Source organism: Canis lupus, chromosome 9, assembly GCF_011100685.1.
Source record: "Canis lupus familiaris isolate Mischka breed German Shepherd chromosome 9, alternate assembly UU_Cfam_GSD_1.0, whole genome shotgun sequence".
NCBI classification, from domain to species: Eukaryota; Metazoa; Chordata; class Mammalia; order Carnivora; family Canidae; genus Canis; species Canis lupus.
Genome location: NC_049230.1, coordinates 21,701,348 through 21,723,056, shown reverse-complemented (window position 1 = coordinate 21,723,056; position 21,709 = coordinate 21,701,348). Strand labels below are relative to the sequence as shown.

General features: G+C 38.9%; 1 protein-coding gene and 1 long non-coding RNA gene across 3 annotated transcripts in view; one reads left to right on the top strand and one right to left on the bottom strand.

Annotated features, from left to right (window-relative positions):
• The window catches only part of LOC119876644, an 80,709-nt gene that overhangs the window by 17,502 nt on the left and 41,498 nt on the right, over positions 1 to 21,709 (top strand). The window lies entirely within an intron of this gene.
• Positions 5,450 to 21,589, bottom strand: KRT23 (keratin 23). Its single transcript, NM_001346058.1, has 8 exons — positions 21,131 to 21,589; positions 14,500 to 14,582; positions 13,001 to 13,157; positions 11,528 to 11,689; positions 11,319 to 11,441; positions 8,282 to 8,502; positions 7,240 to 7,271; positions 5,450 to 5,831 (listed from the first exon to the last, which is right to left on the bottom strand). The coding sequence occupies exons 1-8, from the start codon at positions 21,524 to 21,526 to the stop codon at positions 5,746 to 5,748; spliced, it is 1,260 nt and encodes a 419-aa protein (NP_001332987.1). The 5' UTR covers positions 21,527 to 21,589; the 3' UTR covers positions 5,450 to 5,745.

Here is a 21,709-nt window from a genome sequence, read left to right as displayed (position 1 = left end):
CCATCATATTTGAACAGATAATTCTTTTATTTAGAAAGGATTTCCTTAGGACAAAATTATACCTCAATGCAAAGGCATCTTTTAAGGATCCACTCTTTTTTTTAAAAGATTAATCAATTAATAAGCAAAGACATACTTAGATAATAATGTACTAATATTGGGAGACTTCAACATGGCACTTTCTGCCAATGACAGATATTCTAACCACAACATCTCCAAAGAAACAAGAACTTTATTTTTTTTAATAATAAATTTATTTTTTATTGGTGTTCAATTTGCCAACATACAGAATAACACCCAGTGCTCATCCCGTCAAGTGCCCCCATTAGTGCCCGCCAACCAGTCACCCTCACCCCCTGCCCTCCTCCCCTTAAAAAGATTCGACCCATTTTCATTAGTTTCCATGAATCTTTTTAATTTTCTCTAACTTCCTGGTTGACCCTTTCATCTTTTAGCAGGATGCTCTTTAACCTCCACGTGTTTGAGATTCTTCCAAATTTCTTCTTGTGATTGAGTTCTAGTTTCAAAGCATTGTGGTCTGAAAATATGGAGGGGACAATCCCAATCTTTTGGTATGGGTTGAGACCTGATTATGAAGATACAGCCATTCAAAATATTTGGGATACAGCAAAAGCAGTCAGTCCTAAGAGGGAAAAAACGTCACAATACCAGCATCCATCCAACAACTGGAAAGAACTCAAATAAAAAAGCTAACCTTGCACCTAAAGGAGCTGGAGAAAAAACAGCAAATAGATCCTACACCAAGCAGAAGAAGAGAATTAATAAAGATTCAACCAGAACTCAATGAAATAGAGACCAGAAGAACTGTGGAACAGATCAACAAAACCAGGAGCTGGTTCTTTGAAAGAATTAAAAAGATAGATAAACCATTAGCCAGCCATATTAAAAAGAAGAGAGAAAAGACTCAAATTAATAAAATCATGAATGAGAAAGGAGAGGTCACCACCAATACCAAGGAAAATCAATCGATTTTAAAAACTTATTATGAGCAGCTATACACCAATAAATTTGGCAATCTAGAAGAAATGGATGTATTTCTAGAAAACCACAAACTACCAAAACTGGAACAGGAAGAAATAGAAAACCTGAACAGGCCGATAATCAGGGAGGAAATAGAAGCAGTCATCAAAAACCTCCCAAGACACTAAAGTCCAGGGCCAGATGGCTTCCCAGGGGAGTTCTATCAAACGTTTAAAGAAGAAACAATACCTATTCTACTAAAGCTGCTCCAAAAGATAGAAAGGGACAGAATACTTCCAAACTCCTTTTATGATGCCAGCATCATCTTAATTCCAAAATCAAAGACCCCACCAAAAAGGAGAATTATAAACCAATATCCCTGATGAACACAGATGCAAAAATTCTCAAGAAGATACTAGCCAATGGGATCCAACAGTACATTAAGAAGATTATTCACCATCACCAAGTGGGATTTATCCCTGGGATGCAAGGGTGGTTCAACACTCGTACAACAATCAATGTGATAGATGATATCAACAAGAGAAAAAACAAGAACCATACAATCCTCTCAATAAATGCAGAGAAAGCATGTGACAAAATACAGCATCCATTCCTGATCAAAACTCTTCAGAGTGTAGGGATAGAGGGAACATTCCTCAACATCTTAAAAGCCATCTACAATGTGGTTTATGTATACAATAGAATATTACTCAGCTATTAGAAATGACAAATACCCACCATTTGCTTCAACGTGGATGGAACTGGAGGGTATTATGCTGAGTGAAGTAAGTCAATCGGAGAAGGACAAACATTACATGTTCTCATTCATTTGGGGAATATAAATAATAGTGAAAGGGAATATAAGGGAAGGGAGAAGAAATGTGTGGGAAATATCAGAAAGGGAGACAGAACGTAAAGACTGCTAACTCTGGGAAACGAACTAGGGGTGGTAGAAGGGGAGGAGGGCGGGGGGTGGGAGTGAATGGGTGACGGGCACTGGGGGTTATTCTGTATGTTAGTAAATTGAACACCAATAAAAAATAAATTAAAAAAAAAGCCATCTACGAAAAGCCCACAGCAAATCTCATTTTCAATGGGGAAGCACTGGGAGCCTTTCCCCTAAGATCAGGAACAAGACAGGGATGTCCACTCTCACCACTGCTATTCAACATAGTACTAGAAGTCCTAGCCTCAGCAATCAGACAACAAAAAGAAATAAAAGGCATTCAAATTAGCAAAGAAAAATTCAAACTCTCCCTCTTCAGAGATGACATGATACTGTACATAGAAAACCCAAAAGCCTCCACCCCAAGATTGCTAGAACTCATACAGCAATTTGGCAGTACGGTAGGATACAAAATCAATGCACAGAAAGAAATCAGTGGCATTTCTCTACACTAACAATGAAACTGAAGAAAGAGAAATTAAGGAGTCAGTCCCATTTACAATTGCACCCGAAAGTGTAAGATACCTAGGAATAAACCTAACCAAAGAGGTAAAGGATCTATACCCTAAAAACTATAGAACACTTTCTAAAGAAATTGAGGAAGACACAAAGAGATGGGAAAAAATTCCATGCTTATGGATTGGAAGAATTAATATTGTGAAAATGTCAATGTTACCCAGGGCAATTTACACAAATGCAATCCCTATCAAAATACCATGGACTTTCTTTAGAGAGTTGGAACAAATCATCTTAAGATTTGTGTGGGGGTAAGAAAAGACCCCAAATAGCCAGGGGAATATTAAAAAAGAAAACCAGAGCTGGGAGCATCACAATGCCAGATTTCAAGTTGTACTACAATGCTGTGATCATCAAGACAGTGTGGTACTGGCACAAAAACAGACACATAGATCAATGGAACAGAATAGAGAACCCAGAAATGGGCCCTCAACTCTATGGCCAACTAATATTTGACAAAGCAGGAAAGACTATCCGCTGTAAAAAGGACAGTCTCTTCAATAAATGGTTTTGGGAATATTGGACAGCCACATGCAGAAGAAGGAAACTGGACCATTCTCTTACACCATATACAAAGATAAACTCAAAATGGATGAAAGATCTAAATGAGAGACAAGAATCCATCAAAATCCTAGAGGAGATCACAGGCAACACCCTTTTTGAACTTGGCCACACCAACTTCTTGCAAGATACATCTATCATGGCAAGGGAAACAAAAGCAAAAATGAACTATTGGGACTTAATCAGGATAAAAAGCTTCTGCACAGCAAAAGAAATAGTCCACAAAACTAAAAGACAACCTATTAATGGGAAAAGATATTTGCAAATGATATATCAGATAAAGGGCTAGTATCCAAGATCTATAAAGAACTTATTAAACTCAACACCAAAGAAACAAACAATCCAATCATGAAATGGGCAAAAAACATGAACAGAAATTTCACCAAAGAAGACATACACATGGCCAACAAACACATGAGGAAATGCTCCGCATCATTTGCCATCAGGGAAATACAAATCAAAACCACGATGAGATACCACCTCACACCAGTGAGAATAGGGGAAATTAACAAGGCAGGAAACAACAAATGTTGGAGAGGATGTGGAGAAAGGGGAACCCTTTTGCACTGTTGGTGGGAATGTGAACTGGTGCAGCCACTCTGGAAAACTGAGGAACTGAGGTTCCTCAAAGAGTTAAAAATAGAACTGCCCTACCACCCAGCAATTGAACTATTGGGGATTTACCTCAAAGATACAGATGCAGTGAAAGACTGAGACACCTGCACCCCAATGTTTCTAGCAGCAATGTCCACAATAGCCAAACTGTGGAAAGAACCTTGGTGTCCATCAAAAGATGAATGGATAAAGAAGATGTGGTTTATGTATACAATGGAATATTACTCAGCTATTAGAAATGATAAATACCCACCATTTGTTTCGACATGGATAGAACTGGAGGATATTATGCTGAGTGAAGTAAGTCAATCGGAGGACAAACATATGGTCTCATTCATTCGGGGAATATAAAAAATAGTGAAAGGGATTAAAGGGGAAAGGAGAGTAAATGAGTGGGAAATATCAGAGAGGGAGACAGAACTGAGAGATTCTTAACTCTGGGAAACGAACAAGGGGTGGTGGAAAAGGAGGTGGGCGGGAGGTGGGGGTGAATGGGTGACGGGCACTGAGGGGGGCACTTGATGGGATGAGCAGTGGGTGTTATGCTATATGTTGGCAAATTGAGCTCCAATAGAAAAGAAAAAAAAATAGAAAAAAGAAAATCTAATATGGATCCACTCTTGCTCCCCAAAACATCAAAAGTCTCCACAAATACTGCACAAAGAAAATTCACTGAAAGTATTAGTGTAATGGTTATTTTTTGAGGTTATCTTAAATGATAAGTTTGCAAATTTACTCCAGATGATTAGTGTATTTAGTTAAACCAGTAACACATTTTTGAATTGTGTGATAATGACATGATTATCTCGGGTTCCTTTTGCCTAATTTCAGATGTTAGGGGATGGTTTTCCATTCTTTGGGGATGAGGAGTCAGAAACACTATTTAAATTCCTTAAAGGGAAGACCAATTCAGTTTTGACAAATGCCGAGTTCAGAAAATATCAAAAGCTATCCTTTCCAAGAAAGTATTAAAACATAAAACAAAAAAAACATGGGACATTGCAAATGTGTTAGATAATAATGGCACTAACTACATCCTACCACTTGTAGTTTAACAACAGTTAACAGAGTTGAGAGAGCTGGATGTAGCCTAGCAACAATCCAGTGAGTCTTTGATTAAATGCATTTCTTATTCTGGGCATCAGTTTATTTGTCTGTAAAATGGGAGAGTTTGACTAGTCTATGCTTGTGGTCCCTTAAAATTGTGTATATCCTATAATTCCATGTACAGCATTCTGATGATGCCTTACAGATATATGGATTTCCATCTTCCTTTTCTCCAACATTGCTCCTTTGTACCAGTCTTGGAACAGTGGCTTACGCTGCTATAGTTTGAGAGAAAGGCACCTTCTTGAGAGGACAGAGGTGCAAAGTCTCTGTGCTTCAGCCCCTACTCCACCTCCCATAATACTCGGGTCCTAATATTTGTATTTTAGATGTTGGACAAGTCACTTCCTCTTTTAGGGTCTTAGTGTCTGTTTGTAATAAGGGTTTTCTCCCCCTGAATTCCCTTCTCTAATTGTATGTATGTATGTATGTGAGCTAGAATAATTTTTGGTCCTCTCACATTCCCAGTGAGACTTTCTAGGCCTTCCTTCTCTGTTTTTCCCCTTCCTGTTGGCAGAGGTCTGGAAAGCCTCATGAGCCACATCTTGTCACTAGGTTGAATGGCTGCAGTGTAACAATTCTGCCCAGTGTTTGGCTGCCGCAGACATGGTCAAAGTATTAAGGTCCCTTTCTTTCATGGACAGTGCCCTAAGAATCTTTTCTTAGGATGAGACCTTGATATAAAAATGACATGAATATGATGTGGTATAAACAAAGACATGATGCAGCTGGTATAGAGTTTTATTGACTACAAAACAGCATGTAGCAATGGCAATCTAAAGATTGTAGTAGGAAAGTAGAGCTTTAAAAAGCTCATAAACTCATACTTTGATTCAAAAAGTATAGCAATATATTAAGATCATTATGGAATGTCTGGTGAGATTGTCTTACAGAGGAAAAAAATAAGATTCTGAGTTTGATAACTTCAAGGATACCTCTTAGGACTCACCCCTTTGTCTGGGCAAGAATTTCCATTGGGGAAAAGTAGTTCTTATAATAGGCCAAAACTTTTATTGGCCTTATGCATACTTTTCGATCTCATTCACTTGAGAAAGAATTATTCTTCCATTGACGCTCTCCTGTGTGATGGCCTTGATCTTTGTTGCTGAGGGAAAAAAGCAATGAAGAGATGACTGCCATGCTCCTCTTACCATCTGAAAAAGTCATTTGTAGTTCCCTGTTCTCAGTACCTGAAGCTTCCCTGTCCCTTCCAAAATGATCACACAGCAATATGGCAGGTTCTGCTGGGGTTAAAGAGATCTCACCAAAGAAGGTTTTTTCCTCCCACCCTCCAGGAAACAAGAATGTGTGAATAGTGTCATCATCTAGAGGCCAAGACCTGCATCTTAGATTTGTCTGATACAGAATCTAGGCTCTGACTATATGCTCTTTGGGAGGCCTTCTGGCTTCTGCATGCTTTGTTGTACTTGTATCACAGGTTCTATGAGCTAACAGAGCACTAAATACCATTCTGGACACCTCATTTAAAGATCTAGAAAGCATGAAAGATGGCTGAGAAGCCAGAGATGCTTATCATGGTCACTGTTTTCAAAGTTATGATTTACTTGAATATGTGCTTTGTTGACACACCAGGAAACTGATTCTAGACCAAAGGGAAGATCTAACATTAATAGAGATACAGGGAAAACTTTGTTAAATCAACCTCTCCAACAGTAGAGTAGGCCACTCCATCAAGTAATGGGTTCCCTGTTTCTGGACACGTGTAAGTAGGCTAACAGACCATTTGTCAATATCTTGCAGAGAAGTAGCAGTTAGACCAGCTGCCCATGATGGTCCCTGAAACCCTGATTCTCTGAATCTAATGCCTTAGAACACTTTTATCACAAACTAATCAGAAAAGTGCCACTTGTACCAAACTATGGTTTCTTAGAACTTTTCCATGAGATATTAAAGGCAATCTGAGAAAGTAGGGTTCCCAGGTCAAGGATTTTTGGTAACACCAAGTTAAGCAAGTAAAACTTTTGATAGTTCTTTCTCTTTTCTGTTTCTTTTCTCCCTCACAGGAGTGCCTGGTCTATCTTTAACTTACTGAAATGCATGACTGTTCATGAGGAGGATAGTGGTACCTAGCATTTCAACCATTTCTGGTCATGGGACACATTTTTTGTAATACACAATTAAAGTCTCACAGAACACTAATGTTTAACAGAATGTAGTTTGGTAAATTATGTGAAATAATTTTCTTGTAATCTAGCAGTTTATTAAACAGACCCCATAACTTAACAGAGATGTAATAATATGAATGATCATTGCTATCTATTTTATTGCTGGCAGAGGACTTGCATGTGTATTATTGAAGACAATACTGAGAGCTCACTTTTTTCTTTTTTATCTAATTTGAGTTAATTCAAAATTCCTTGCCATCTGGGGTAAAATAAAAATCGAACACAGGATATTTGGGAGTACACTAAGGATTATGAGTACTATAGAATGAATAAACATGTTGATTCATTTTTAAAAAAGTAGATTCAAACAATGAAAGAAAATTTTACCTTTAACACTTGACTTCGATTCCTCCATTGTCCTATAAAAATGATAAGAATTACAGCTCATTCTAGTGTTAGCAACAATCATAAAAATTCCTCAAGGTGAACTAACTTCCTTTGCTTGCTTGTAAATTCATAGCTCTTTAATGAGGATAATTGGCTGAGTTCTGTAGTCTCAAGTTCATGAGTTCATGGGAAAACCTTCCTGGATCCAGAAGGAAGTGAGTACTGCCTCCCACTGACCTTAGGACCAAGGGAAGTCTACCAAACTACCTCCATTCTTTCAGCTGGCTGCAGGCTTTGCCTCCACTGGGATCTTTTTCAGGGTCTGGGTTTGAAGCCTGGAACCCTTGGGCTTTTCAGACTGTTCAAAGTTTGGTCTGATAGTCTTTTATTTATGTATTTTTATTTAATTTTATTTTTTAAGTTTATTTATTTAAGCAATATCTACACCCAATGTGGGGCTCCAAGTCACAACACCACAATCAAGAGCCTCATGTCCTATTAACTAAGCCAGCCAAGTGCCTCTATGTATTTTTTTAAAAAAAATTCTAAAACTTTTTTCTTGGGTCATAGAATGCATGTGTCCTTTTTTCCACCCAGACAACTATTGTCATTTCCCAAGTTGCTCAGAAATGCCACATTGAAGAATCCAGACTTCTCAACCTCTTAGGAATCTTCTTATACTGTCAGACTAAAATATCCTTCCAACCTTCTGGGCTTTTTGTTTTGTTTTGTTTTTGGAGCCAAAATTGTATGCATTCCCAGTGGGAAATACTATAGCCAAGCCTTCCTAGTTGTTTCTTTTTGGAGATTTTAACATATTAATTTTAACAATTGACTTCAAATCTTAGTACCCTGGGAATAGCTGATTAATTCATACTTGCTATTTAATGAGATACAACCTGATTTAAATATCCAGAAGAAATTCAACATAAACTTTTCTTTCTCTGGAGTGATGATTGCTAACAGAACTCTGAGGTATATGAAGGCACACACAAAAACTCAATGTTATTTTGTCCTCCTCCCCTGCCAGCCTTTGCCTTACCCCTCACTCTCTCCCTCCAGAAGCTGCTGGTAGGTGGCGATTTCCTTCTCTAGGTGGGTCTTGATGCCCAGGAGGACCTTGTATTCATTGTGCTGACGCTCCAGGTCATGGCGCAGCTGCCTCAATTCATCCTCATAGTGGGAGATGATCTGTTGCATGTCCTGGAGCTGGCAGGAGTACCGAGACTGGGTCTCTGATAACATGTTCTCTAAAGCAGATTTCTGAAAGAGGATATGATGTTTCTTCCATTAATTGGCTGATAGCTTGGCTGCTTCAATAATGTAGGCTTACTGAGTAGTTGGATTATACTGATCACTCTGGTGGCTTCTGGGATGCAAAAGTGGGCACCTGACAGACTCACAGGTTTGGGGCTTGGGCAGTGAGGAGTGCACGAAAGTCAGAATTTTTGAAGCCCATTTCTTTGTGTTGGGGAGCTCTTGGCAGCTTTGCTATGTTCCTGCAGTGTTTATTGAGTATGCTACTCATTTGGGGTTGGGCATACGCTGCCTTGCTCTGATTTATTCTTTACCTCCTCATGCTTATATTTTATCTGTGGCCATATAGAAAACTCCCGGGAGAAATAGAAACTGGGACAGCTGTCTCTTTGTATCTTCAGAGAAGGGTCTCAAGTAGGGATGCTGGATAAAATAGCACCTAGCTAAATTTGAATTTCAGATGAGCAATGAGTAATTTATTAGTACAAGTATGTCCTAAAAATTGCCTCAATATTGCACGGGACATACTTATACTAAAAACAAAAAAACAAAAAAAACCCCACACCCTTTGCTTTGTATTTGAAATTCAAATTTAACTGGATGGCCTATATTTCAATTTGGTCAATCTAGCATCCATAGTCCCAAGCAATGCTCATTGATTATGACAATGATAATGAATTGTCATTATTGAGGAAATCCTAAAAGCTGCACAATGAAGTTGCCACACTAGGATACGGAGAACTGAGATCAAGACCCTGTTCTGTTTGGATTTCCCACCCACTTTTCTGGAGTGTGTAACTTAAATCTTCAGGAGAAACTCGCAACTATGCTGGATAATCTCATTTGCTTATGGTGTTAACTTTCACAGGGCACTTAATGCTGCCTGGCCTGCACTCATCACTCTCCTGTTCTCCCAGAGGGCTACTGCATTCCTTCTCCTCTGTCCTTAGATCCCCTCCTCCCTCTCCTTTCTTTCAGCCCATGGCCTTGCTTCCTGTCTTGAGGAAATGAAAGCCATCAGGAGAGGATCCCAACAAGTTCCCAACATTACTTCCACTCACACCCATGAGCCTGTGTCCAAGTTCTTGCTCTTCTCCTGTTACAATGCATGAGCTGTCTGTGCTCCAGTCATTTGAGCAATTGCCCACTTTCTTGTATCATTAATATTTTCCTCTCTACCAGATTCTTCCCATTGGCTTTCAAATAGAATAATTTCTCCCACCTTAAAAATTTTCTCTCTTGAATCCATATCTACATTTAGTTGTCATTCAATTTCTCTGCTCTCCTTCACCTATAGCAAAGCTCCTCAAAGTGTACAGCTTCTCTGTATCTGCTGTTCCAAATTCCTTTAGACTTCCCTCCAAGGGACAAGCTACACAGTCTGACCCCACTTTTACCCCAAGGGTCACCCCTTCCCTTTCCTCCTCTTCTCTCCTTTGTTCTTTCCTTTGTTCATTCATTATGGACACATTGGCTTTCCTGCTATTCCTCCAACCCAACTGACATACCTGTGCCTCATGGCTTTTGCATTTGCTGTTCCCTCCACCTGGAACCCTCTCTCCATAGCCATGTAATGCACCTGCTCACCACTTCTAGGTTTTTGTTCACCTTAACAGTAAAACCTTTCCTGGCTACCCTTTTTAAATTGGCGGCTCTATATTTCAGCATGCCTGACCTCCTCACTCCATGCTTCATTTCTTAGTAGCACTTTTCTCCATCTCACATATATATTATGATCGGTCATCCAAACTAGAATGTAAATTCCCTTATTATAGAATCCTTAGTATTTAGAATAGTATCAGATAGTAGAATGCATAAAAATGAATGCAAATGTCTTGCTGACCTCACATGGTTGTTGTGAAATACTGCATGTCCAAATGCTTTGAAAGCCATTAAACACTGTAATTATTTCTGTGCTCATTATTATCACCTTGACAATGTACCTTTTAAATGTCTGTTTACCATCACTTATTCCTAAAACATAACAGTAATTTACCATGTGTATCTCCAATAGAATGAACCAATTATTCTCCTCAAGATCAAGGGCAGAGTAGCACTTGGAAATAATATTGATAAATGATTAGAAGATTCAAATGGGAATCAAATGACAGATTTCATTTAATGATTTTGAGTGCTTGTGACACTCATACAAAGCATTTTACTAAAAACCATGAAAATTATAGAAATGACTTAGAAATAAGAATTTATAGTTTACTGGATGATATATAGAAATGACTTAGAAATAAGAATTTATAGTTTACTGGATGATAAGACATCTATATATATATATATATATATAATGGACAGAGCACTACTTTGGAGTCAGACAGGGCTGGATTTGCCACCAATTCATGTTGACACCAGAATTTCTTTGTATTAGGGCTTCAGGGGGCATCCTGGTTGTAAGTGGGGAGAGTACTGGTGAGATTATGAGGACGTACTAGACCCCCCACACTTCTCCTCAAACACCAGGTGGTTATACCACTGGCCACTTACTATTTGTATGACTTTGGACAATTTATCTGGAGCTTTGGTTTCCTCATCTATAAAATGAGAACACAAAGACCTGCCTGGAAAGGTTAATGTGAGGATTGATGGCAGTTAACATAATGAACTCCCTGGCATACACTGTGGCACAAGGTAGAAACCTTGTGCCACAATAAATGATAGCTCTTATTACCATTATCATTTTGAACAATCTGGATGGAAAGTGGGAAGTAAGAAATGTCCCAAGGGAGTTGGAGAGAGAGGCCCAGGCAAGAAATCAAGAGAGTCAAGAGAAGTCAAGGAGGAGGTGGTACCTGACCCTAGCTCAGACTCACTCTGTTGCGCTGTGCCTGCAGGTCAATCTCCAGGGCCTGGAAAGTGCGCTTCAGTTCATGGATGTCACTTTGGCTACTCTGCACAGTTGCTGGACTGGCCACCTCCTGGGCCATGGCTGCTGCCTATGAGACAAGCAAAGGGCAGAGGCATTGGCATTGGGACCACATGGAAATGGAACCTTTGGGAAGTTTGAGCACCTTTCCTTTACCTGCTCTTTATACCAAGTGTCCAAGTCTTGATGCTTCTTCTTTATTATAAATTCATATTCCTGCCTCATATCCTCCAGGACCTTAATCAGATCTTCTCCTGGAATTGTATTCACCTTCACATTGACCTTGAAGTCATTTGGCATATGATGTTCCTTCATTTCCTGTTTAGTAATAGAGAAAGAAAATGAACTGGCTTTGGTAATCAGAAGACCAGAAGTGTGTTGACTGGCAGCAGTTAACAGGTCTTTTAAAAATTCAGCTCTTGTGGTTTTTTATTCTTTTACTGGTATGGTTTGATTTCTTAGTTATTATCTTATTCATTAATGGCAAAACATCGTATATTTTTCTATTATAACCTTAGAAAATAAAAAATAGCACTAGATTAGATAGGTAATCAAATGGCTTCTGTGATTATTGAATTAATCCCTGTTTGGGGGATCCCTGGGTGGCGCAGCGGTTTAGCGCCTGCCTTTGGCCCAGGGCGCGATCCTGGAGACCCGGGATCGAATCCCACGTCAGGCTCCCGGTGCATGGAGCCTACTTCTCCCTCTGCCTGTGTCTCTGACTCTCTCTCTCTCTCTCTCTGTGTGTGACTATCATAAATAAATAAAAAATAAAATAAAATTTATAATCCCTGTTTGGAAATGTTTCACAAAGAATTATGCTTACATAGCATGTAAAGCACTCTTCATCACATGTTCATGGGTGAAGTGATGGCACAATTCAACAGTTTAACATTTCAGATTATAGGCTAAGGCTTTCAGGAGGCATTCCAGCAACCCAAAGTCAAAAGGTATAAAGCCTTTTAATATCTTGTCAATGCATTATGACTCTGTAGGGCTGGCACCCATAGAATATCACGAAAATCAAGAAACCGTAGGACAGGTTTAATTTACAATCATTGTCTAACCAACTGTTCAGAACTGAGGTTCTTTGATGTTCATTAGCAATTTTGTTTGCCTAAAATGGGGATTGCTTTTCTTATTGCATCAGAGTCTCAGGGACTTCAGATGGATGGTAACTTTTTCAAAGTCATTTAAATGCTTATGGAAATTAAGATTCTTCAGTTTTGCCACTAGTTTTATTTACCTTGGTTAGTGGCAAGTTCTCTTTATTCTACTGTCCTCCAGTTTTTTGCACATTGGGTCAACGAAGGAAGTTCAAGCTCATGCATTTATTCTTACAGTACTATATTAACAAATAAGTCGAGGTAAACATTGTGTATTAGCAAAATTGTTGACTGATTTGTCATTAATTATGATTATATTTTGGCTGTTGGATTTGACACTGAATAGATAAGCCTGAAGCTGGAAAAATTAGATGTTTATATGGTTCCTTATAATTACTTAGGTTGAAGGACACTAGGACCGGCATTCAGATGATGGTTTCTTCTGGGCTTCTGGGCTATTGAATCATCGGAAAGTGCCTGTTAAAAGCTGTGCTAGTTACCAGGAGGTCCTGGGTAGTCCTACCTGCTCATGTCGCTTCTTCATGAGGATAAGCTCTTTCCTCATCCCCTCAACCTCCTGTTCCAAATCTGTTGTGACAATGGTCAGATCATCCAAGGTCTTTCGGAGACCTTCAACTTCAATTTCTAGATCTTTCTTGAAGGAGTGTTCATTTTCATACCTTTGGTTGGAAGGAAGAGAAGAATACACCTATTGTTGGAAGACTATGGCCTTGTAAGGATTCACTTCAGTCTGGAGGTGAATCTCTTAGTTTTTAGGTTTAATAAGAGCAAATGAACATATGCTGCACATCTTTCATATGTCTGTTTCATGCAGGTTTTTCTGTGATGAAGACTTGTTAATAACAATGTTGTTATGTTTTTTTTAAATTAGGATGAAATAATAAACAGTCCTATGCCCATCACTTAGACTCTAACTGTTAACATTTTGCTTCATCTATACTCTATTTTGTATTTTATTTTATTTTTTAAATTTTATTTATTTATTCGAGAGAGAGAAAGAGAGAGAAGCAGGAGCCTGATGCGGGACTCAATCCCAGGACTCCAGGATCATGCCCTGGGCTGAAGGCAGGCAATAAACCACTGAGCCACCCAGAGATCCCCTATTTTGTATTTTAAACTGAATTATAGACATTACAACACTTAACCCCTAAGTACTTAGGAATATATCTTTTAAAAACAAGAATTTTCATTAAGAATGAAGCAAAAGGGGGCACCCAGAGCTCAGTTGGTTAAGTGTCTAACTCTTGGTTTTGGCCTTGGTCATGATATCAGGGTTGTGAGATTGAGCCCTGAGTTGGGGGTCTGTGCTCAGTGCAGAGTCTGCTTGGGATTCTCTCTCTTCCTCTGTACCTCCCTACCACACACTCTCCATTTCTCTCAAATAAATAAATAAATCTTAAAAAAAAAAGAATGAAGCAAATGTTAACAGCTGTTAAATCTAAGTGATGGGCATACTCTTAATTATGGAGAACAAACTGATGGTTACCTGAGGGGCAATGGGTAGGGGAAACAGGTGATGGGAGTTAAGGAGTGCACTTGTGATGATGAGCACTGGGTGATGTATAGAAGTGTTGAATCAGTATATTCTACACCTGAAAGGAATATGACACTGTATGTTAACTATACTAGAATTAAAATAAGAAAAAAACCCCAGTTTTCTAAAAAAAAAAAACAAAACAAAAAAACCCAGTTTTCTAAATAAGCATAATTACATTATCACACCTAAAGAGCTAATAATAACTCTTTAATATCATCTAATTCTTGGTTCATATTCAAACTTTCCCATGCTACAAGGTGTATTTTATATCTAGGTTGTTTAGAGTTCAGTCAAGTATTCATTCCTATTATGCTTTTAATTATATTTTATTAAGATGTTACATGTGGCTAACAGTGAGATAAGCTTTCCTTTAGCAAAACAAAAACAAGAGGAACCCCCCCAAATAAAGCAAAACAAAAACAGCAAATGAAAACTCCCCACAATATGATGAAGAAGGAACTTACTTGAGGCTGAAGTCATCCACTGCCATCCTGGCATTGTCAATGAGAAGAATGATCTGAGCGTTGGTCAGCTTGCCATCCATGATCTGTAAAACACACATCAAGAGTCATTTAAGTCAGACACACTTCCATGGGAGAACTGCATTTCTGCTCTGTACTTTCTGGGTACACACTTGTTAGCATAGATGCTGTTCTTTTCTGGCAGTGGAAAAACAAGTAATGCAATCAACAAATATTGAGCACTTACTAGGTACAAACCATCAGAATGATTTTTAAAGTACGAACATGGTCCGCAGCCACTTCACTGTCTTTTTTTACCCTAAGTTTAACAGACTAGGATTGGTGCATTCTAAGAAGAATGACATTGGAAGGGGGAAAGACATTGTTCAAAGTGCCTTCTGACTCTCCAGTGCTGCGAACATCTTAGTGTTTTGTTTCAGCTCATCCACATCTGACGATGTTAAAAAAGTTTTAAGTTATAATCCTGTTTTTATTGTGACTATAAGTCTGGCTCCCTTAAAGTGCAGTAGTTATTTTAGATGAACGTAATTCTTCTTTGCAGTAGCATTCATGTTGCAGTAGCATTCATGTTTCTGATCAGTGACACTGAGCAAAGTATCAAAATATCACTGATATTAGCTTGTCAAACTGATTTTGAGTGAATTTTATAATAGTCATCACATGCCATAATTATTTTTTGTTCAAAGTGACTATAACCATTCACAAAACTTGTAGATAGGTGTACATGTTCATAAATTATTCCATGATGAGAATGCCCTAATTGTAGCTATTAAAATATTAACTGAAATATTTTTTTGGCAGCTTAATAAACTTTAACTGTGGTAAAGCCTTTGGTTAAGACTTGTACTGGGTGTTTATATACTTTTGGACCTTAAAATGAAAAATACTGTTGAAAGTTTCTACTTGGGTAACTGTGCTTATGTATATGATTTGTAAATTCTTCTAGGCAATTTTAACAAGTAGTGCACATTTGATATATGTCACTCTCTTCAGAAAATTGAGTGGAAGATGTCTGAACATCAAAAGTGTAATACTACTTACTTTTGTACCACATATTGTGCTGAACTAGGAACTGGAGATTTTCTTTTTTACTTGCTTTACTGACCATTAGTGTGAACTTGGGCCAGTCACCCTGTTCCCTGGGTTTCAATTTCATCATCTGTTAAATAAGGAGTTCGTAGTAGAAACTACTAAAAATCTTAGCTCTAAACTTCTGTGATTTAGCTGGAGGCAGAGAATCCTGTGACATTCTCATCATATTTGAAGAGATAATTCTTTTATTTAGAAAGGATTTCTTTTAAGGCTTTATTTATTCATGAGAGAGAGAGAGAGAAGGCACAGACACAGGCAGAGGGAGAAGCAGGCTCCGTGCAGGGATCCGGACGTGGGACTCGATCCCGGGTCTCCAGGATCAGGCCCTGGACCCAAGGCGGAGCTAAACCGCTGAGCCACCCGGGCTACCCAGAAAGGATTTCCTCAGGACAAAGTTATACCTCAATACAAAGGCATCTTTTAAGGATCCACTCTTTTTTTTTTTTTTTAAGATTTTATTTATTTATTCATGAGAGACAGTGAGAGAGAGAGGCAGAGGGAGAAGCGGGCTCCTCGCAGGCACTCGATCCCAGACACGGAGATCACGCCCTGAGCCAAAGGCAGACGCCCAACCACTGAGCCACCCAGGCGTCCCTAAGGATCCACTCTTATTCAAAGCTCCATTGATTACTTGGAATTTGGTATCATGAATGCACAATAGCAGGATTCAGAGGTGATAATAACACTGTGTCTGGAACTCAAAGGGCAGAGATTGGGGTCCTGTTCTCCCACCTACTAGCAGAGTGACCTTACTGAATCTCAGTTTCTTCATCCATAAAATGGCAATAGTGATAATAATAGTAGCCACTTCATCAAAGAGTTCATGAGAGTTAGATTAGAAGAGATTAAATACAATAATGTTGTAACATAGTATAATCTGGGCATACTGTAGACACTGAAGAATTAGTTGAAACTATATATTAATTTAGAAAAATGTAAAATGTTTAATTTTCTTTTATAAAAGAACTTTTGAGAGGACCTACAGATGGCCAAAAGACACACAAAAAGATGCTCAATATCACTCATCATAAGAGAAATGCAAATGAAAACCATAATAAGATTTTGATGGAATCTTGTCTCACATTTAGATCTTTCATCCATTTTGAGTTTATCTTTGTGTATGGTGCAAGAGAGTGGTCTAGTTTCATTCTTCTGCATGTGGATGTCCAATTTTCCTAGCACCATTTATTGAAGAGACTGTCTTTATTCCAGTGGATAGTCTTTCCTCCTTTATCATATATTAGTTGACCATAGAGTTGAGGGTCCACTTCTGGATCCTCTATTCTGTTCCATTGATCTATGTGTCTGTTTTTGTGCCAGTACCACACTGTCTTGATGACCACAGCTTTGTAGTACAGCCTGAAACCTGGCATTGTGATGCCCCCAGCTATAGTTTTCTTTTTTAAAATTCCCCTGGCTATTTGGGGTCTTTTCTGATTCTACACAAATCTTAAAATAATTTGCTCTAACTCTCTGAAGAAAGTCCATGGTATTTTGATAGGGATTGCATTAGAAATGTAAATTGCCCTGGGTAACATTGACATTTTCACAATATTAATTCTGCCAATCCATAAGCATGGTAAGGTAATACCTCACACCAGTCAGAATTGGCTAGTATCAGAAAGACAAGATATAGTAAGTGTTGGAGAGGATGTGGAGAAAAGGGAACCCCTGTGCACCGTTGGTGGGAATGTAAAATGGTGCAGCCACTGTGGAAAACAGTATGGAGGTTCCTTAAAAAATTAGAAATAGAACTGCCATATGATACAGTAATTCCACTTCTGGATATTTACCTGAAGAAAAACTCAACAATTTGAAAAGATGTATGCACCCTTATGTTCATTGCAGCATTATTTGTAGGAGCCAGGATATGGAACCAACTTAAGTGTCCATCGATAGCTGAATGGATACAGAAGATGTGCTATATATATGCAATGGAATACTACTGAGCCATAACAAAAATGAAATCTTACTTTTTGCAACCACATGGATGCACCTAGAGGGTATATGCTAGGTGAAATAAGTTAGACAGTAAAATACTATAGAAATAATAATTAAGTCAGAAAGACAAATACTATATGATTTCACTTGTATGTGGAATCTAAAAAACAAAAGAAATGGACAAATAGAAATAAACTCATAAATGCAGGGAACAAACTGGTGGTTGCCAGAGGAGGTGGAGAGAGGAGTGGGTGAAATAGGTAAATGGGATTAAGAGATGCAAACTTCCAGTTATAACATAAATAAAACATGGGGATGAAAAGTATAGGGAATATAAGAAAAAGGAAAAAGGAAAAAGCTTGCACTTTTTGTAATGAGAGCCAATGCCTGTATAGGATAAAGTCCAGGTTCTGTATATTGAGATGTATCTTCAAACTTCTGCTGTTCATAGTGGAAGATAACCAGGCTGCTGCCCTGCCCAACTTTTTTCTTCTCTTGGTGTATTCCAAATGGTACTATGACTACTTCCTTTGCTCTAAAAAAGGATTCTGTAGATATTTCCTTGTCTCCCTGCTGCAGTGCTGCTTAAGGATTTTCATACCAATGCTTTTCCTTCCAGGCTCTTTATTCTTCCATTGTCTAAACTCATAGGATATGTAGCTCCATTTAGGAAAGCCCAGGGGCCCTGTGCACTTAGGTGTTGATTGACATCCAGGGAAACCAAACAGTATTCCCAACATGGGATCAGAAAATAAAAAATACAATCTGTGGGCTTATTTGGCTTTTTTGAGTTAAACTGATAATTTATCTGTTGTAAAACCCACCAAGAATCTGACTCCCCCCAGTCAGCATTCTTCTCAGTGTACGTGAATAGTGAGTTCTGAAATGTACTCTATAGAGAACACATTTATTTATTTAAAAATATTGTATTTATTTGAGAGAGAAAGCACGAATGGGGGGAGAAGGAGAAGCAGGCTCCCCACCAAGAAGGGAGCCCAATGTGGGGCTCGATCGCTGGACCCTGGGATCATGACCTTAGCCAAAGGCAGATGCTTAATTGACTGAGCCACCCAGGCACCCTAGAACACGTTTAAAAAACCAAAATTATTTCCTCTGTTCAGGCTTACTTGGTATAATATTATGATATAGTCACTTTTTCTGGGACATCCTTCACAGTAATGAATGTATTATGAGGATGGATTGAGACATAATTTGTGAAGCATAGGTTTTGCATTGTGTGTTGTCATTAATCACGAGGATTCTCCCCTAAGGCTCTGAGTTCATTCTTTTAAAAAAAATGGAGTTGGTGTATTAGTATAGCATTGTTGCTCCAGGGTGTATAATCTTGTTCCAAGAAAAAGAAAATAGGATTTTTTAAATAATGAACCACAGTGCCAAATATAGTACTATTGAGAGCATTCTAAAATACATGTATCCTTATGACCATGTCTAATTCGATATTTCAAAAGGATTGGATTAATTTTTGAACTAATTTTCTTATAGATCTTTTGAGTAATATTTAGGATTCCTATGGTGGGACAAAAGGATACTATATCTGCAGATAGCATTTCATCAGGCCTGGGAAGGGGTTGACCCCTATATTGTAGTGGGTTATCATATTCTTTGGGCCTCTGTTTTCTTGCCTGTGAGTCAAGGAGGTCACAGATAGAATAACCTCAACTTCAAAGAATTGTTTTCTTCAAACATGAAAAAATGCAATTAAAATAAATCTAGAAAAGAGTGGAATTCAAACCTGAATTTAATTGATAACCCAGAATTTAAAGTCAGAACCCAGAATCCTGGGGCAAGCCCCCACTCACTTTTCTCAATTCTGTTTCAAAGAATTTAGGCCACCAATCAGTCTCAGTCTCCTCATCTATAAATTGGGGGTAAGAAATGAGATAATGTGTATGAAATGTATGTCATAGGATTAGCAGTGCATTATTTCTACTAACAAGCAGCACTGTTTTTGTAGAAGATAGGCTAGTGAGCACCATGCAGTGTGGAAACTGTGAGACCATTAGAAGCAGATCTGAGTTAGTGGGTGACGGGCATTGAGGTGGGCACTTGATGGGATGAGCACTGGGTGTTATTCTATATGTTGGCAAATTGAACACCAATAAAAAAATAAATTTATAAAAAGAATCTCATGCCTGCCTCTTGCTGGTGGCTTTTGGTGGCAACGTCACACCTCTGAACTCCAGGGTGTTTACAGGGTCATTGTAAGAATTGAATAAGGTAACATCGAATGTTTCCATCAGTGCAAAAAGCTCTTGGATGGTGTCAATATGTGCATTAAAACATCCAACATCAAGGATGGTATACAGGAAGAGCCCAATTAATACTTTCCTCCCTCTTCCCTGTTCCCTCCTCTCTCCTGTCAGTTAGTGAATTATTTGACTAGGTTTGACCTCATGTTTATTCTGGAAGTTAGGTTCTCAGCTGTCCATTTGCAAAAAAACTTCTGTTCTCTCCATTCTAAAACAAAAGTAACTTTATTTATGAAAAAAAAATTATGATGAGGTTTGTTGAGTCACCTTGTTTTTTCCATAAAGACAACCATGTACTATATAGTTAGGGTAATTACACAGTCAGTTATTAGGTTGATTATTCAATAATTAGGGTTCATTATGAGGACAGATTTATGTTATCTTGATTGGTCTTTTCTACATTCAAGCAAGGACAACTGAGGGTTGAGAAATAATACTGTATAAATATTGGAAACCCTTTCTAGGATGGGTAAAATCATGATCTTATGGGGAATTTTCTGGGACCACTTTACATAAGAGGAAAGTTACATAGCTTTAAAAAATAACTTGTGAGCTAACTGGATTCCCTCCACTTCCAGTATTGTTAGATGTCTCGGAAGATAGGAGCTCAGCTTTTTTTTTTTTTTTTTTTTTTTTAACGTTTGGGTGAAAATTTTTTTTTTTTTTTATGTTTTAAAGAAGTCTCCATAACCCATCCTAACTATAAGATTCCAAAAATTATGCTCATTTTATTATTTTTTTCTAGCAATATGCCCTTTCAGAACTTGGTGCAGGAGGAACTCAGAGCTTCTAGTAGCCCTCAAAAGGAAATATCCGGGGATGTCAGAATGATGTATCTGCCAAAGCTAGAGTGACAGCTTTTAGGTACGATCTCCGAGAGTTAACTCAGCCTTTCTTTCTGTGGGTAATCATGCTGTCGCCAGGACTTTTGAGGTGGAGCAGAACTGATGTAATGAGAAAGTAAATGCCCTCTTGTGTCTTGTGCACTGAGCATGAGGAATGAATACCATGATACCGGCCCTTATCATTACTATGACATTACTGGGTCATAACTGATACTGGACAGCAGCAGGTTGCCCTACATTTTTTGGATTCTCTGTATAATTTATGTATAGAAGATGAAATACACAAACCAGGCTTTCCCGAGTCCAAAAGGTATAACAGGAAAATATCCTCAAATACCTTTGTTCACAATTACTTTCAGCTCTTTTGACATTTTCCTGGAAATTGTCTTTTGTACTGATTTCTCCTCCCATGGCTCTCTGGAAATGCAGCCCCCTCTTGAGTTCCAGGGGCACCCACAATCTTACCTGCTCTTGCAGGTGGCTGATGTTTTCCTCATACTGGGAGTAATTTTGCTTACTGCCAGGATCTCTCTGCTCGTGCCACTTCAAGATGCGACTTTCGAGCTTCTCGTTGGCCTCCTCCAGGGCACGTACCTTGTCCAGGTAGGAAGCCAGGCGGTCATTGAGGTTCTGCATCACTTCCTTCCCACTTGCACCCGGGAGGGAATTGCCTTTTCTAGATCCCCAAGGCCCTCCAGGAGGCAGACACCTTGGTGAGCTGAAGGAAAGGGAGATGCGGACACCCCCAGCCCCCCCATGGACACTGGGAGCCCGAGGGAAGCTCCCCAGCTGGCCCCAGCTGCCTCCTGTGCCACGGAGGGAGCCTGAGGGGGTCTGGCTAAATTTATGGCTGGAGTTCATGGTCCCATCTGTGTTTGGTGCAGGGCTGGGCTCTGCTCTGCTCCCTGGCACTGCACAACTGAGCCGCCTCAGACTGCCCTGGATGGTTTTATGCCCTTTGCTGTGGGAGTTTCCTTCTCTGACAACTGTACCAACAAGATCGTATCATTGTGCAACAGGTGTTTCCTCTTGGCCAATCTTGAA

What these genes read in the sequence shown, in the direction of transcription:
- KRT23 (NM_001346058.1), bottom strand. Translation starts at nt 21,526, where the DNA reads ATGAACTCCAGCCATAAATTTAGCCAGACCCCCTCAGGCTCCCTCCGT. An exon ending in TGAAGAAGCGACATGAGCAG is followed by an intron (nt 11,690 to 13,000) that starts GTAGGACTACCC and finishes ATTACTAAACAG; the next exon opens with GAAATGAAGGAACATCATAT. An exon ending in ATCGAAGTCAAGTGTTAAAG is followed by an intron (nt 5,832 to 7,239) that starts GTAAAATTTTCT and finishes TTTTTCCCTCAG; the next exon opens with CAACAAAGATCAAGGCCATC.